We start from the raw sequence: 17176 nt of genomic DNA on the forward strand, positions 1-17176 counted from the left end.
AAACCAGAGTTCCTGACCCTTCACTGAGCAGTCCGCAGTATAGGCCTGGACCTAGAGTTTCTGCCTACTTTAACCCTTAAATAAATGAAAATAAAAGCATTCACTTCATTATCTCAATGCTTATTGGTGGTCAATGAGGGATTATCTCTCTTTTGTCTTATATACTTTTTTTTTTTTTTTTTTTTTTTGAGACAGAGTTTTGTTCTTATTGCCCAGGCTGGAGTGCAATGGCGCAATCTCGGCTCACTGCAAACTCTGCCTACCGGGTTCAAGCAATTCTCCTGCCTCAGCCTCCCAAGTAGCTGGGATTACAGCATGCGCCACCACACCCAGCTAATTTTTGTATTTTTAGTAGAGACGGGGTTTTTGCATGTTGATCAGGCTGATCTCGAACTCCCGACCTCAGGTGATACACCCTCCTTGACCTCCCAAAGTGCTGGGATTACAGGTGTGAGCCACCGTGCCCAGCTTATATACTCTTATTTTCAAAAGCCAAAAGCAAATCTACAACAAGTTTAATTGCAAATAGATTTTCCCTAAAGGCTAGAGCCTGTGATTGACTCCACAGGAGAAGGGTCAGGAGAGGCTTCATTAAGTGAGACCTTAAGAGATAAACAGGTGATCACCAGACCGACATAGGGAGGGCATTTCAAACAGTACATAGTGAGCTGGCCCAGCCAGGGAATAGCAAACAGGAGCACAGCGGGCTTCTTTTTGGCACAATAGGGAGCAAGCCTGGAAAGATAAGCTGGGGCTTGACTGTAGAAATCTTATTGATACTGAAAAGCCTGCACTTGATTCTGTAGTGAAAAGCTACTGGTGCTTTATGTCTGGGAGTAACATAAAATAAGATTTGTGTTTGGAATGATCACTCTGGCAACAGTGTAGTGGATGGATCAGAAGGATATAAGCTCTCAGGGACCCCTAACTATAACTTTTAAAATGGTCTGGGTAAGAGATGACAATCTCAAATTAAGGTAGCGAGAGTGAACACCAAAGGAACAATCCCTGGAAAAGTAGAATGTACCCGATGACTGAGGGGCTGGGTGGCTGGAGAATGAACATAAGGCAGTGCCTGGGATGACTCTCCAACTTCTGGCTGCAGAAGCTAGGTTCCCTTTACCAGTAGGGAATATAGAAGGAAGAGAACATTTGAGTTGTTGATGCTTAATAGATTGTGACTAACAAAAGCACTACCATCACTCTTTTTTTTTTTTTTTTTGAGACAGTTTCGCTCTTATTGCCCAGGCTGGAGTGCAATGGCGCTATCTCAGCTCACTGCAACCTCCACCTCCCAGGTTCAAGCAATTCTCCTTAACTCAGACTCTCCAGACTCCCCAAGTAGCTGGGATTACAGGCATGCGCCACCACGCCCAGCTAATTTTGTATTTTTAGCAGAGACAGGGTTTCTCCATGTTGGTCAGGCTGGTCTTGAACTCCCGACCTCAGGTGATTGCCTGCCTCGGCTTCCCAAAGTGCTGGGATTACAGGTGTGAGCCACCGTGCCCTGCCCATTACTCTTTCAGTTGAGCCTTCTACCCGCCCCACAGAAGCATTAATCAGATTTATACTTTTCCAGATTACATATCCTGGCTTAAGTCTGTACCCTAATTTACATTAAGAGTTGGAATCCTCACATGGAAAGGCGGGGGTGAAGATAAAAGGAGTGAGACTTAAATGGACATTCGGAGATGTGAGAATGTGGCTTACTTTCTTACTTTGCTTGTGCCATGTCAGTGCTAGAGGAGCAGCCTTGTTTATAGAAAATTCATTTTGCATTTTGTTAATTTAGGGAAACATGTACCACCATTGAAATAACCTCTCAGAGACTTTTGTTTGTTTGTTTGTTTTACTTTGTGAAAGCGTAGTGGGATTTCTTTCCTTTTTTTTTTTTTTTTTAACCAAAGCAATGTTGGAAGTAAGTGGAATTTCAAAGTAAAGGAACTTTTAAAGCACCATGAAAATTTTAGAGAACATGTGTTCTCTGTTTTTTTCAAGAATGGAAGCAGAACACTTCAGTTAGACCTTTAAGCATCATTATATTAATTTCAGAAGTGGTGTTATTACTGAGATGAAGTGGTATATTTTATTTTTGTGATTTTTTTTAAGTCACATGCTCATATGTATCCGAATTTCTTGGAGTAACATTCTCAAAACAAGTTACATATAATTCTAGGATCAGGAAAGTAATAACTTTTTTTTTTTTTTTTTTTTTTGAGACAGAGTCTCACTCTGTTGCCCAGGCTGGAGTGCAGTGGCGAGTTCCCAGCTCACTGAAACCTCTGCCTCCCAGGTTCAAGCGACTCTCCTCCCTCAGCCTCCCTAGTAACTGGGATTACAGGCAGGTGCCACCACGCCTGGGTAATTTTTCTATTTTTAGTAGAGACGGGGTTTCACCATGTTGGCCAGGCTGGTCTTGAACTCCTGACCTCAGGCGATCCACCCACCTTGCCCTCCCAAAGTGCTGGGATTACAAAAAATTAGCTGGGCGTGGTGGCGGGTGCCTGTAATCCCAGCTACTCGGGAGGCTGAGGCAGGAGAATCGCTTGAACCCAGGAGGCAGAGGTTGCGGTGAGCCAAGATCGTGCCACTGCACTCCAGCCTGGGCAACAAGAGAGAAACTCTGTCTCAAAAAAAAAAAAAGATTTTTTTAAAGAAATTCACCAATACATGTTATGTATATGCATGTCCACATACGTGAAGGGCAGGCTATAGTATTACCTTCAGTATTATTGAATGTTTAACAACAAAACCAACTGTAGCTATGACTCAGTTTATAACACGTTTACCCTTAATAAGTTTACCTAATTAGAAATGTATATGTTAATAAAAGTTTTGACACTTTAAAGAGAATTTTTAAAGAATGAAATCCTGACTCATTTGTTGTCTCAAGTGACTACAGATACCCCTTGAATTAAGATGGGGTTATGTCCTGAGAAACTCATCCTAAGTTGAAAATACCATAAAATGAAAATTCACTTAACACACCTACTCTACTGAACTTAATAGCTTAAGTAGCTTAGCCTCGCCTGCCTTAAACATGCTTAGAAGACTTAAATTAGCCAACAGTTGCGCAAAATCATCTGGCAGCACAGTACCCTGTAGCGTATTGGTTGTTTACCCTGATCTGTGGCTGATCGTGTGGCTGACTTGGATGGTGTGGCTGACTGGGAGCTGCGGCTTGCTGCCGCTGCGCAGCGTCGTGAGAGAGGATCACCTGGCATATTGCTAGCTTGGGAAAAAATCAAAATTCAAAATTTGAAGTAGGGTTTCTACTGAACACATATCACTTTCTCATCGTTGTAAAGTTGAAATATCGTAAGTTGAACCCTCATAAGCCAGGGACTGTCTGTAAATTGAAATTAACCTAAAAGACAGCAGTAGTATCGTATTTCAAAAAAGAAAATGTTATTTTGCATATATTGCCTTTACTCTATAAAGTGTTTCAGACAGATTTTTTTTAAATATAATTTGTGATCTAAGTCCAATTCCTTGTTCTTAAACTAAATGTCCAGCTTTTGGTCTATTTTCTTTTTTCTTCCACATTCCTACTCTCTGTTATCATTTTTCGGATATTTATATGGTTTGAGTGGCAGGCAAGTTAAAAATCGCAATTTAAAATAATTTTTGTGTGCTTTTCAAAGTGAAGCTAAGTTGGATTTTTTTAAATAAGACTTTTTTCCGATTACAAAAGGAAATTTGTTGTGGAGATTTGGATATTTCTTTTTTTTTTTTTTTTTTTTAATGAGGCCTTGAGATTTGGAAATTTCTAAGTAGAATTTTGACACAGAATTCGAAATGACTGAAGAAATCTGCTGGATACCTAATGAGTCTCTTTAGAGTTGGGTGGATAAATTAGTCAATGGAAAACTTTATTGCTGTCAATATGGGGTATATTTGAGAACAGTAAAGGAATTAGTACAATAATGAGGTTGATTTGGCAATTCGTGTTTTAGCTACTGTGATGGTCATTAATTTAGAGATAATATAGGATAGTGGTTAAAAGTATGGATTTTGTGGCTTGGACCTGGACCTGGATTCAGTTCCTTACCCCAGTACTCAGTAGTCATGTGATGTTGCACAAGTGATCACTTCATGCTTGAGTTTTTTTGTTTTTTTTTTTTTTTTTGAGACAGAGTCTCACAGTGTCACCTGGACTGGAGTGCAATGGCACGATCTCAGCTCACTGCAACCTCCACCTCCTGAGTTCACACAATTCTCCTGCCTCAGCCTCCTGAGTAGCTGGGATTACAGGCGCACACCACCACACCCAGCTAATTTTTTGTATTTTTAGTAGAGATGAGGTTTCCGCATGTTGGCCAGGCTGGTCTTGAACTCCTGACCTCAAGTGATCTGCCCACCTCTGTCTCCCAAAGTGCTAGGATTACAGATGTGAGCCATCATGCTTGAGTTTTTCTCTCCTCTTAACTGGGAATATTAACAGTAACTACTTCAGAGGTTAGGAGGATTAAATGAGATACTTAATGTAAAGCACCCTATAAATGGTAGCTATTTATATTAGTGGTTATTCATGAAGCAGTAGCTGAAGCCACAGCAGTTTAAGCCATATTCTTCAATACATTGCCATTTTATTTTATATTTCTATTTTTATATCTATCTTTATAGAGTAGTCTGAACAAGTTATTTATCAGACTAAAGATGAACATTAGTAGTAGCTTAAACTCAAGTTTTAGCATTGTCCTTTCTTGGACCTCTATAAATAAGAAAATAATTGATTAAAAATCCACAAGTTATCAGCTATCCAGGAATATGCATTTTTCTTTCTTTCTTTCTTTTTTTTTTTTTTGAGATGGAGTCTCGCTCTTGTCACCCAGGCTGGAACGCAGTGGCGCAATCTCGGTTCAGTACAACCCCCGCCTCCCCAGTTCAAGCCATTCTCCTGCCTCAGCCTCCCAAATAGCTGGGATTACAGGCACCCACCACCATTTCTGGCTAATTTCTGTATTTTTAGTAGAGACAGATTTTCACCATGTTGGCCAGGCTAGTCTTGAACTCCTTGAACCCGCCTCAGCCTCCCAAAGTGCTGGGATTACAGGCGTGAGCCACTGCACCCAGCCAAAATATGTGGTTTTCTATTAACCTTCTTTTAGGGATAAGGAATCTGACATTGAGAGGTGATGCACAGATGATCAGTTGAATGCAATAAAATATACATCTGGCCTGATTAGTTACTTTCTGCCAGGAATTATTTACTCCAAGTGTTAAAAATGTATTATCTCATTTAATTTTTACAACAACCTTTTGAGCCTAGGTACAACTATTACCCGCAATTTACAAATAAACTGACATTTGGCCAGGCGCAGTGGCTCATACTTGTAATCCCAGCACTTTGGGAGGCTGAGGCGGGTGGATCACCTGAGGTCAGGAGTTCAAGACTAGCCTGGCCAACATGGTGTACTAAAAATACAAAAAAAAAAAAAAAAAAAAAAAAAAAGATTAGCTGGGCGTGGTGGCAGGTGCCTGTAATCCCAACTACTTGGGAGACTGAGGCAGGAGAATCACTTGAACCTGGGAGACAGAGGTTGCAGTGAGCTGAGATTGCACCACTGCACTCACTCCAGCCTGGGCGACAAGAGTGAAACTCCATCTCAAAAATTAAAAGAAGTAAAATAAGCTGACATTCAAGGGTGTAATAACCGGTAGAGGCAGGATTCAAACTCAGACAACCAATGGCTCAACCCATACACAACACTCCTGTCCCAGAATTCTAGAGTGTAAGTCCAACAATAGGCCTGCGTGTAATAAGAGGAGTCTTCTTCCCAGTCTCTGATGACATATTTCCAGAAGTTTTATACACAATTGAACACAGCATTGGCAGCTTAAGTACAGTCAGCATCCAGATAAGGCCAAAAGCATGCCAGCTGGGACATGCTTGGTGATTGCCATCTTTTTTTTTTTTTGAGACGGAGTCTCGGTCTTGTTGTCCAGGCTGGAGTGCCGTTGCGCGATCTCGGCTCACTGCAACCTCCGCCTCCTGGGTTCAGGCAATTCTCCTGCCTTAGGCTCCTGAGTAGCTGGGATTACAGGTGCCCGCCACCATGCCCGTCTAATTTTTGTACTTTAGTAAAGAAGGGGTTTCGTCATGTTGGCCTAGGCTTGTCTTGAACTCTTGACCTCAGGTGATCTGTCCACCTTGGCCTCCCAAAGTGTTGGGATTACAGGCGTGAGCCACCAAGCCCGGCCAGTGATTGCCATCTGTTAAAGTGGAGACTGAGTTTTTTGTCCACATGTTTTCTTTTTCCTCTTTTCACTCACTTTTATAAAGTAAATGAAAATATTTACATAATTGTTCATATACTGCCAAACAGCAAAAATAGTACACTGCTGAAACTGACCTGGCTGGCAAGTGACACATCTATATGCTAAATTTAGCTTTCTGAAGCAGATGTACAAAAGCAATAAGAAAAGCAGTTTTGTTTTGTTCTTGTTTTGAGACAGAGTTTCATTCTGTTGCCCAGTCTGGAGTGCAGTGGCGCAATCTCGGCTCACTGCAACCTCTGCCTCCCAGGTTCAAGTGATTCTCCTGCCTCGGCCTCCTGAGTAGCTGGGACTATAAATGTGCACCACCATGCCCGGCTAATTTTTGTATTTTTACTGCAGACAGGGTTTTGCCATGTTGGCCAGGCTGGTCTTGAACTCTTGGGCTCAAGCGATCACCCGCCTCAGCCTCTGAAAGTACTGGGATTACAGGCATGAGCCACCACACTTAGCCTGAAAAGCAGTTTGTGATAGCAGTAATGTTCACGATTATGGATTGTTTGAAATAGTAGCTACAGGTAATCATTATTCTTTTAGCCAAGCATTCTCATGCCCTTCTTTGGATGATTTTTTATTCAATGTTTTTTCAAACTCTTTTTCAACATACTTACCTGTTCCAGTCAAACTGTGCTTCAGTAAAATCCTGATTATTCTTTTTGTTTTACTATTCCGACTTGTGATTCTTCATGCCCGTGTTATATCAGGAAGGGTAATGGACCCCTGACTCCCTTCATCTACAAGTCCTTCTCTAACAGATCTCACACCTGTCATGTCCTGAAGCACTGGGTAGCATCTGGGACATTTGTTTGAATATGCTAGAAATCATTCCCCAGTTATTTAATTCATGGGATTCCTTATTTCTGAAATTATATAGAAAGTTCTTCAGGGCAAACCTTTTCTTTGGCATTCTTCAGAAGGCCCCATGGTACTGTGTACTATTTATCGTAGATATCCAACAAACTTCTGGTGAACTCAGTGATTCCCTATTACTCCATAAAATCATTTTAAAAGAAAGGATTTGCATGTTACTGTAAAGACACATGCACATGTATGTTTATTGCGGCACTATTCATAATAGCAAAGACTTGGAACCAACCCAGATATCCATCAATAATACACTGGATAAAGAAAATGTGGCACATATACACCATGGAATACTATGCAGCCATAAAACAGGATGTGTTCATATCCTTTGCAGGGACATGGATGAAGCTGGAAACCATCATTCTGAGCAAACTATCACAAGGACAAAAAACCAAACACCGCATGTTCTCACTCATAAGTGGGAGTCGAACAATGAAAACACATGGATACAGGGAAGGGAACATCACACACTGGGGACCTGTCGGTGGGTAGGGGGCTGGGGGAGGGATAGCATTAGGAGAAATACCTAATATAAATGACGAGTTGATGGGTGCAGCAAACCAACATGACACATGTATACCTATGTAACAAACCTGCACGTTTTGCACATGTACTCTGGAACTTAAAGTATTAAAAAAAATAAAAAGCCAGGTGCAGTGGCGGGCACCTGTAATCCCAGCTACGCGGGAGGCTGAGGCAGGAGAATCGCTTGAACTCGGGAGGCGGAGGTTGCAGTGAGCCAAGATCGCGCCACTGCACTCTAACCTGGGCGACAGGTTAGACTCCATTTCAAAAGAAAGAAAGAAAGAAAGAAAAATGGATTTTGTCTTCCTCCATTACACACAATTTAATTTATGGTTTCTAATGTTTTCTTTATTTTTAATTGTTTATCTCATATTCTGGACCGACTGTATATTATTTGGAAAATATAAGTTTAGAATAATGTAATAATTTGTTGTTTTAAATATATCTATTAATAATACGTAGTATTGATAAAAATATGGGACTACTTGGGGCCTCTGCTAGTGGGAATGTGCATGGGTACATCCTTTATAGAAATCATTTTATCATTGTGAATCAAGGACCTTAAAAAATTAATTCTCAGTAATTGTACCAGACACCTATCCTAAAGAAATAATAAGAGATACAAACAAAAAGTTTATGTATGTACTGTATATTTATCACGGTATTCTGACTTCCTGTAACACAATCTTGAGAGCAACTTAAATAGCCTAAGAGGAAAATTATTCAATAAGTTGTAGAACACCTTACACTAAAAATTATTGTGGAACAATATTTGATGTGTAGGGTAATGTTTGGATATAACTTTAAAAGCTGTCTCTTAAGCTGCATATTTACTATAGTCACAATTTTTTTAAGTATAGGTATACATAAACACAAGTAAAAGGAAATGCATCAAAAATATAAAAATTGATTATCTCTGGATAGTGGAATTATGGGTGATTTTTATAATATTCTTTATGTTTCTTTATATCTCCCAAATATTCTACAAGAGGACGTATTACTCTAATAAGAAAACAAATATTCCTTTTTCAAAGGAAAAAACTCTATGAAAATTAACAGGTGTGCAATCATCCATCCAACAGATATTTGTATTATATATCAGTACCTTCTATGACAGTCTCACACATCTGTGAGTGGGAACATTTGCCTCACAGCAGAGCTGCTGCTTTAGATTCAATTTCCATTATAATTTTTTAATATTTCTATTAGGCATTTTATTTTGGGTTTTTTCAAACACAGACTTGTGTTTATTTACTGGCATGCTTTGTTTTCATAGCTGTTTAAATGCTGTTTGCAGTGTATGGGGTGGCCCACAGTGTCTAGATTTAGAAGCATTTACAGCATTTGATTTATTCCTTTCCTAAGTGTTTGGAAAATAAAACCTGAGTCATTGGGATTCTCTTTTTCACAGAATTGTGTTATTGTTCTTTGCTTTCACTGTGGCACACCCCGTTTTGTAATTGGCCCTTGGTGAGATTACAGAAACATTTGTTGCCACCAGTGCAGTCAGCCTTAGATTTACACTGTCAGGTTCTCTGAGCTGTGATTATGTGTTCAGAAGGCAGTCTCAGTGAACTTCTCAAAGTGAGAAGGTTGTAGCTTTTAATACAGTCTCGGAAGCCTATGGGACAAAGTTTTTTGGACAAGGTTCATCCCTTCTTGTTGCTCTGCCCTGAAAATAACCTGGCTAGTCACCCTTTCAAGGTAAGTTTTACCCACTTAGCTTCCAGGATTTTGTAAAATTCTAAATCTGGGTGAGGAATATCAGTGGCTCTGTACTTGTATGCCAGTTCCTATCTAAACCACGAAAGAGGTGCATGCTGCCTCTGATCTGACCGTAACATACTCTGCATAAAATCAGCTTTTCCTTCCTGTTTCAGGACTACTTTCAGTTTCTTCCTGTCTCTTTGATACTCTTGCACTAGCACTGGCTTCAGTGCACTGTCATTAACCACAGTGCCTTACAGTATTTTCTTCTATTGGTGAGCCTTTTCTGGACCTTTCCTGGAACAGAGCTTCTACTGAATCTTTAATTTGTGCCCTTCATAACAGAATTCACATTAACTCTTCTTTGGGTTATCAGCATCTGACACCCAAAAGTCATTTGTCCTAAACTAATCACTGAAATATGAATCATTTTCCAAAAGGAAATGCTGTGCCAGATAAGATAATTGCCACTCAGTGATAGAGCTCAGAACAGAATTCACGTTGTCAGATTCCCAAGCCTGAGTACCAACCAAGATCTGGTTGGAAAGAGCAAGTGCTGTCGTTTGAGAACATCCACCATATTCTGTACTCTTCAGTAGCTGTTCTGTGTTTTGCTTTTTTGAAGGTGCCCCTCCTGAGGGGGAGGTGGAGAGTATATAATTGGGCATGTTTTTTCATTGTGGTTCCTCTAGTCCCCACCAGTCAGCTGTGACTACTATGAAGTGCTTTTGAGTACAGGGCTGTAAATACTAAAATCTGTTCCTTTGCAATTTTTGGTATTTGAGCTTTTCCAGAGAACAAATAGAAGGATTTGATGAGCTTAGAAATACATGTGTAGAGGAACAGTGAAAAAGACTTCTTCCCAAATGGCTGCTAAGTAATTATATATTTTTCATCATAATTAAATATTCTCAAAATTGTATGTCAGTGTGTTGAAAATAGTGTTTTCAAAGAAAATATTGGCTGGGCGTGGTGGCTCACACCTGTAATCCCAACATTTTGGGAGGCCAAGGCAGGCGGATTGCTTGAGCTCAGGAGTTCAAGGCCAGCCTGGGCAACATGGCAAAACCCTATATCTACAAAAAAAATAAAAAATTAGCTGGGTGCTGCTGGGCACTGTGGCTCATGTCTGTAATCCCAGCACTTTGAGAGGTCGAGGCGGGTGGATCACCTGAGGTCAGGAGTTCGAGACCAGCCTGGCCAACCTGGTGAAACCCTGTCTCTACTAAAACTACAAAATATTAGCCGGGCATGGTGGCAGACACTTGCAATCCCAGCTACTCAGGAGGCTGAGGCAGGAGAATTGCTTGAATCCGGGAGGTGGAGGTTGCAGTGAGATGAGATCACATCACTGCACTCCGGCCTGGGCAACAAGAGCAAAACTTCGTCTCAAAGAAAAAAAATTAGCTGGGTGTGGTGGTGCATGCCTGTGGTCCCAGCTACTCAGGAGGCTGACGTGGGAGGATGGGAAGATTACTTGAGCTCAGCAGGTCAAGGCTGCTGTGAGCTGTGATCGCGCCACAGTACTCCACTGGGTGACAGAGTTCAGACCCTGTCTCAAAAAAAAAAAAAAAAAAGAAAGAAACGTCTTTAGCATTATTATGTACAGATATTTTTAATGAAAACAACTTTAGTTATAGAGGTGATATATTTGCATTGTAAGTCACAAGATACAGAAAAGTATAAAATGCAAAATAATAGAATGCACCTACGTTTCAAATACCTAGGGATAACCACTGTTAAGATTTAGTATCAGATTCTCTTTTTCAATGTATACACTTTTTCAATGTATACACTGAAGGTTCACTTGCAAACTCAAAATTTTATACCTGTAAGATCATACCACACCTGTGCTGTGTGACCTGCCTTTTTTCCTCTGCAATATCTTTCCATATGGGTAAATTGAAATTTTTGTCATTTTGTTTAATGTCTTCAGTTATTGGATGTGCTATAATTTCTTTTCTTTTTTTTTTTTTCTCTGAGACGGAGTTTTGCTCTTATTGTCTAGGCTGGAGTGCAATGGCATGGTCTCAGCTCACTGCAACCTCTGCCTCCCGGGTTCAAGTGATTCTCTTGCCTCAGCCTCCCAAGTAGCTGGGATTACAGGCGCTTTCGACCATGTCTGGCTAATTTTTGTATTTTCAGTAGAGAAAGGGTTTCACCATGTTGGCCAGGCTAGTCTCAAACTCCTGACCTCAGGTGATCCACCCACCCTGGCCTCCCAAAGTGCTGGTATTACAGGCGTGAGCCACTGCGCCTGGCCTGGATGTGCCATAATTTCTTTGACTATTTCTTTATTACAGGCATTTAGGTTGTTTCTAAATTTTTCTACCCAAGACAGTTTTAGAAAAATTGTTATGTGTGTAACTTGAATATTTAACCAATTTTTAGTTTTTAATTTTTATACACATTGCCAAACTACTTTAAACAATTAAAACAAATTTTGAATAGCATGGTATCATAAACTTTCATATTAGCTACTCATCAAAGCTTGGTTTTGTCATTCCTGCTGCAGTTGGTTGCATTTTTCTCATGCTGTATTAACATCTGAAGTTTCCAAAAGATACAGTTGTGGTTTTCAAGACAGTTGGTTCAGCAGCTGAAAACCTCATGATATTACTTTCTCCACTTTTTTTTTTTTAAGCTAACAGTAGTGTCCTAAGCAAAAGAGAGTTTTTACTGTTAATTGTGCAATGAGAAACTGCATGTTTTTCTAAGATTGCTAGAATTTGCTTTTTGGGATGAAAAAGCTGCATGCCGGGATTTCCTTTTTCTTTCTTATACAGATATAAAACTTAGGGTGTATGTGAGATGTACTACATTTTGTCTGAGAATCCCACAGTGTCCAGTCCTGTGGACAGCAGCTTCCCAGCTAAAGTATCTTAGAGACATTATCTCTGCCAGCATAGCCATTCCAGCATGAGAGCAAAGGGTCTACTGGTCAGGGCTTCCTTTCCTCATCCGCTAACTCCCCATCAGGCCCAGCCCTCCTTAGCGTTCTAGTGTCACCTAGCTGCTCAGCTAAGAATCTGTTTTATCTTCACTTATGTCACTAATATTAATTCCTTTTTTTTTTTTTTTTTTTTTGAGATAGGGTCTTGCTCTGTCAACCAGGCTGGAGTGCAGTGGTACCATCTCAGCTCACTGCAATCTCCACCTCCTGGATTCAAGAAATTCTCCTGCCTCAGCCTCCTGAGTAGCTGGGATTGCAGGCACACACCACCACACCTGGCTAATTTTTGTATTTTTAGTAGAGACAGGGTTACACCATGTTGGCCAGGCTGGTCTCGAACTCCTGACTTCAAGTGATCTGCCTGCTTAGGCTTCCCAAAGTGCTGGGATTACAGGCAGGAGCCACCATGCCCAGCCTATTGATTCCTTTTTTTTTTTTTTTTTTTTTTTGGAGATAGGGTTTCACTCTATCACCCAGGCTGGAGTGCAAGTGGTACAATCTCAGCTCACTGCAGCCTCCACCTCCCAGGCTCAAGCAATCCTCCTACCTTGGCCTCCCAAGTAGCTGGGATTAGAGGCATGCACTACCACACCTGGCTATTTGTTTTGTATTTTTGGCAGAGACAGGGTTTCGCCATGTTGTCTAGGCTGGTCGCCGCCTCCTGGACTCAAGCGATCTGCCTGCCTTGGCCTCCCAAAGTGCTGGGATTACAAGTATGAGCTACCACGCCCAGCCTTAATTCCTTGTAAAGCTTATGTCATACTTATTTAGATCTCAAGGGCATTGTCTATGGGTGTTTCATCTTTTTTTTTTTTTTTTTTTTTTTGAGATGGAGTTTTGCTCTGTCACCCAGGCTGGAGTGCAGTGGCACGATCTCGGCTCACTGCAGCCCCCGCCTCCTGGGTTGAAGCAATTATCGTGCCTCAGCCTCCCGAGTAGCTGGGACTACAGGCATGCGCCACCACGCCCGGCTAATTTTTTGTATTTTTGGTAGAGACAGGGTTTCACCGTGTTGGCCAGGATGGTCTTGATCTCCTGACCTCATGATCTGCCCGCCTCGGCCTCCCAAAGTGCTGGGATTACAGGCATGAGCCACCGTGCCCAGCCAGATGTTTCATCTTTTTAACTTCCATTGCATTAGTAAAGTCTTTTGCTCACCATAAATGCTCAATAAATTTTATTTTATTTTATTTTTATTATTTATATTATTTTATTTGTTTTTATTTTATATTACTTTATTTATTTCTGGGTCTCACTCTGTCACCCAGGCTGGAGTGCCGTGGCATGATCATAGCTTATTGCAGCCTCAGACTCCTGGCCTCAAGTGATCCTCCTGTTTCAGTCTGTCAAGTAGCCTGGTCTCCGTATATTGAGTAGGCTGTTCTTGAACTCATGGGCTAGGCGATGCTCCCACCTCTGCCTTCCAAAGTGCTGGGATTACAGGCATGAACCACCACACCCAGCCTCAATGAAATTAAAATGGCTGAAGTGGTGATGACTTAATGTGTTACCTTTTCTAGGGCTATTTGTCTTTTTCTTTTTTTTTTTTTTTTTTTGCTGATATTTTTGTGGAGAAAGTAGACCTTGGCCCAAATTACTGGTTTATTAGAACAAAACCTCAAAGCATTTATGAAAATTAATACATGACAATTGCTTTGTTACCAAGCTAATAGTACTATGGTTAGTTTAATAGCACCTCAGCTGTTAATTTGTCATTTGGTTTATTTAGGTTGACTAATTTTTTTTCCTGTTTTTAATATTTAGCTTAGCTGGCTTTTTAAAATTCCATTCACTCTATTGTCTTTGAATAATTATGGCAAATATAGAGAAATCCAGTTGTAAGTGTAAAGTTGACATTGAGTACCTGTGATTTGCTAAGTACTTCAAATTTATTAGCTTTTATTTTCACAATAGCCCTTCAAGGAGTTATATGTGATGCGTCTGGGTTTGGGGCTTCAGAAAGGTGTTGCCTTAAGAAACCGTAATAAAATTCTAAAAATTAACACTAAATCAAAGACACTTGGTCTCAAAGGGGACAAAATAACCCCCAGGCCTTGTAAAATCTGTCACTTGGTTGCCTATAGCAATACTGCTAGAGAAAGGCTACCTCAAGAAGAGATTTCACAACCATGGATACATAAACAAAGGCGAAGCATTTTTTAGCCCATTCAAGCACTTCCCTGTAGAAAAGGAGCTGCATTCAGCCAGTTGCCTCATCCAGAGAAAAAAGAAGTACAGGAGGGGCCAGGGTCACCTTCTACCAGACCATGTACTCCAGAACTTAAAGTATAAAAAAAAAAAAGCCGGGTGCAGTGGCGGGCGCCTATAATCCCAGCTACTCTGGAGGCTGAGGCAGGATAATTGCTTCAACCCAGGAGGCGGAGGCTGCAGTGAGCCGAGATCGTACCACTGCACTCCAGCCTGGGGACAGAGAAAAAAAAAAAAAAAAAAAAAGATGAAACACCCATAGACCTGTTTCAGGTCTAAGAATGAAAAAAAATCAATAGACTAATTATGTAGCTCTGAAAAGATTTAAGCTGGTGGCACTGTAAACATCTACCCTTAAGGTACATAGTGACTCAAAGGACCTTGAGGTATAAAAGAATGGCATGTTACCTATTGTAGTAAAGTCCTGAGCATGCCAAGGTAAAGTGGAGAACAACTTTACATGGAAAAGACAGACCTTTTACTTTCTGGGGGAGAAAAGTTCTCTTAAATTAATTGCATCACTCTGATACTTAAAACTTTAATCTCTGTTTTAAGAAGAAAACAGAAAATATGTCTGGTGTAACAGAAAAATATTCTAGATGGGACATGCCCAAGGAAAAGTCAGAGATCCCTGGTATCCACCACGCATTCCTACCTAGAAATTCACTTTCCAGAGCCTTTTTCTATACAAATCTTGGAGGCTCTTCATATTTTGCTTTAATAAGGTAGGCTTTTATCTTCATAGGTGACAAATAGAGTTTCTAATTAAATACAATAAAGAACAAAATGGGAATATTCCCTCTACTGACTTTTGCAAGGTCACAGCAAGTCTATAAAGTAATAATGTGGGTGGTAAGAGTCCATTCTTGTGAATCTGTAATCCTACATAATATAGATTTGTAGCACATTATATTGTCAAAGGATTGAACCTGAAAATGACTTCTGCAAATATGTCTATATATAATGTATTTCAGCACTACTTTACTATAAAATAATAGTAGCCAACTCACAGTGTTTTTTTTTTCTGTATGAGACACTTTCCATTTGCTTTACATATATAGACACATAATTCCAAAATTAAAAAAACCTCTGGAAATGAAAAGCATTTTTCACAAATTTGACTGAACTTATTTGGTGTTAAAACATGATGTGAATTTACTTGAGGCTATTTATAGTCTTTATTCTACTTAATCTGAATATTCATTTCCTGCAGAAATATTAATGTGCTTGATTGTAGGTTACTGCCTCAGATCCTGCTAGTTCTGTATGGTGAATAAACATCTGGCTTTATTGAATTATATGTGATTTATTTTGTGTATCTTCAAAGCAGCCTCCTTTATTTTTGTTTTGGGGAAGGAGAATTGGGGGAGGGGGAGTTGGAAAAAGTATTTGGATTTTTTTTTTTTTAAGAAAAGTCACTAGTTGGCATCATAATATTTGTCCTGAATCTAAAAGAAATATATTGCACATACTTTTCAGTTCCCTGAAGTGATCAAAATAATAGAGTTAGATTAATGTCGCCTACACTTAGAATACAAAGAGCCTTTGATTTTCAATAGAAAAAAAAATCTGTGTTGCTTTTTAATAGGATATGTATCTTTGTTTCCCTTTATTTGAAACTTTGAAATTACTAATCTTAGCTTTGAAACATATTTAATAACCATAGTTGCTATCTCTGCTCATTTGGTTGTACTCCCAGCCCTTGTCACTGTTAATCGCTGTGATAAGTAGAAAGAATCCTAGGAACCTCCCTTTCAGTTATCCCTTTGGAAATCTTGTTTTTAATAGCACTTTTCTTTCTGGGCTTGCATGACATTGTATCTTTCTTTTCCTTTCTTTTTGCCGTTTGCAAAGACTCTTGGGAGGATTTGACAGATTTGGTGGAGCAAATGCGCGATGATACAGAAGGTGCGTGCCACACCAACATCTTTCAGCTTTTTTTTCTTGCTTTTTAAAATTTTCTAACCACCTTTTAATTGTTTTCCGTAAGAGGAAATTCAGCTTTAGGTTTTATTTCCCATGGCAATAAGTGGAAATCTTTATGTTTTGGTTCCAAGTAAAATAGTGTCAATGTATGTTTATGTTGCTTTTTAAAGATATTTGCTGAATAACGTGTTTAAAAGGGACATTATTTCAAGATTATATCAAGTTTTTGCTATGGCTGTTTTTTCACTTGTTTGTTGAGAAAGTGTAAATTTTATTACTCATACAAATATATGTATATATATTTCTGTGAATTTCACAGCAGCCAAAAGCAAACAGATCCCAGGAATCTAGTGGTTGGCCTGGAATGTTGCTCTGATTTGTAGATTTCCATAACATTACACACTTTAAGCTTTGTCATGTCATAGCATTCTTTTCTGGTGTAATTATTTTTTGTTAATTTTTTCTTCTTCATACAAGAGACTGAAACATGGAATGGTATGATTATCTTTTTAAAGTAGCACATATGTTCTAATGTGGAAAGGTTCCCCAAACCAATCAGTGTTTCTTCTGTATCAAGGCAGGCAACTATAGGGAGCTCAGAGCGATTTACACATTTTATACTAAAAATAGAAAAATAGAGATTTGAATCTACTTTATCATTTTACATGTTCCCACTTTGCTTTAGCACACACCCCTGACACACACACATCCACC

At 39.7% G+C, this 17176-nt stretch overlaps 1 protein-coding gene across 17 annotated transcripts in view; it reads left to right on the forward strand.

Moving 5' to 3' along the window:
- Positions 1 to 17176, forward strand: part of RUFY3 (RUN and FYVE domain containing 3) — a 102550-nt gene that overhangs the window by 20414 nt on the left and 64960 nt on the right. For 3 of the 17 annotated variants that reach the window (XM_019025415.4, XM_019025416.4, XM_019025417.4), the window contains exon 2: positions 16391 to 16444. The exons of 13 other annotated variants lie outside the window; for them this stretch is intronic. In XM_019025415.4, coding sequence (XP_018880960.1) covers positions 16391 to 16444 — 54 coding nt within the window. Of the gene's footprint in view, positions 1 to 9221; positions 9373 to 16390; positions 16445 to 17176 lie in introns of those variants that run through there. One more of the 17 variants, XM_063705310.1, reaches the window with a different exon arrangement.

This window comes from Gorilla gorilla, chromosome 3, assembly GCF_029281585.2.
Source record: "Gorilla gorilla gorilla isolate KB3781 chromosome 3, NHGRI_mGorGor1-v2.1_pri, whole genome shotgun sequence".
NCBI classification, from domain to species: Eukaryota; Metazoa; Chordata; class Mammalia; order Primates; family Hominidae; genus Gorilla; species Gorilla gorilla.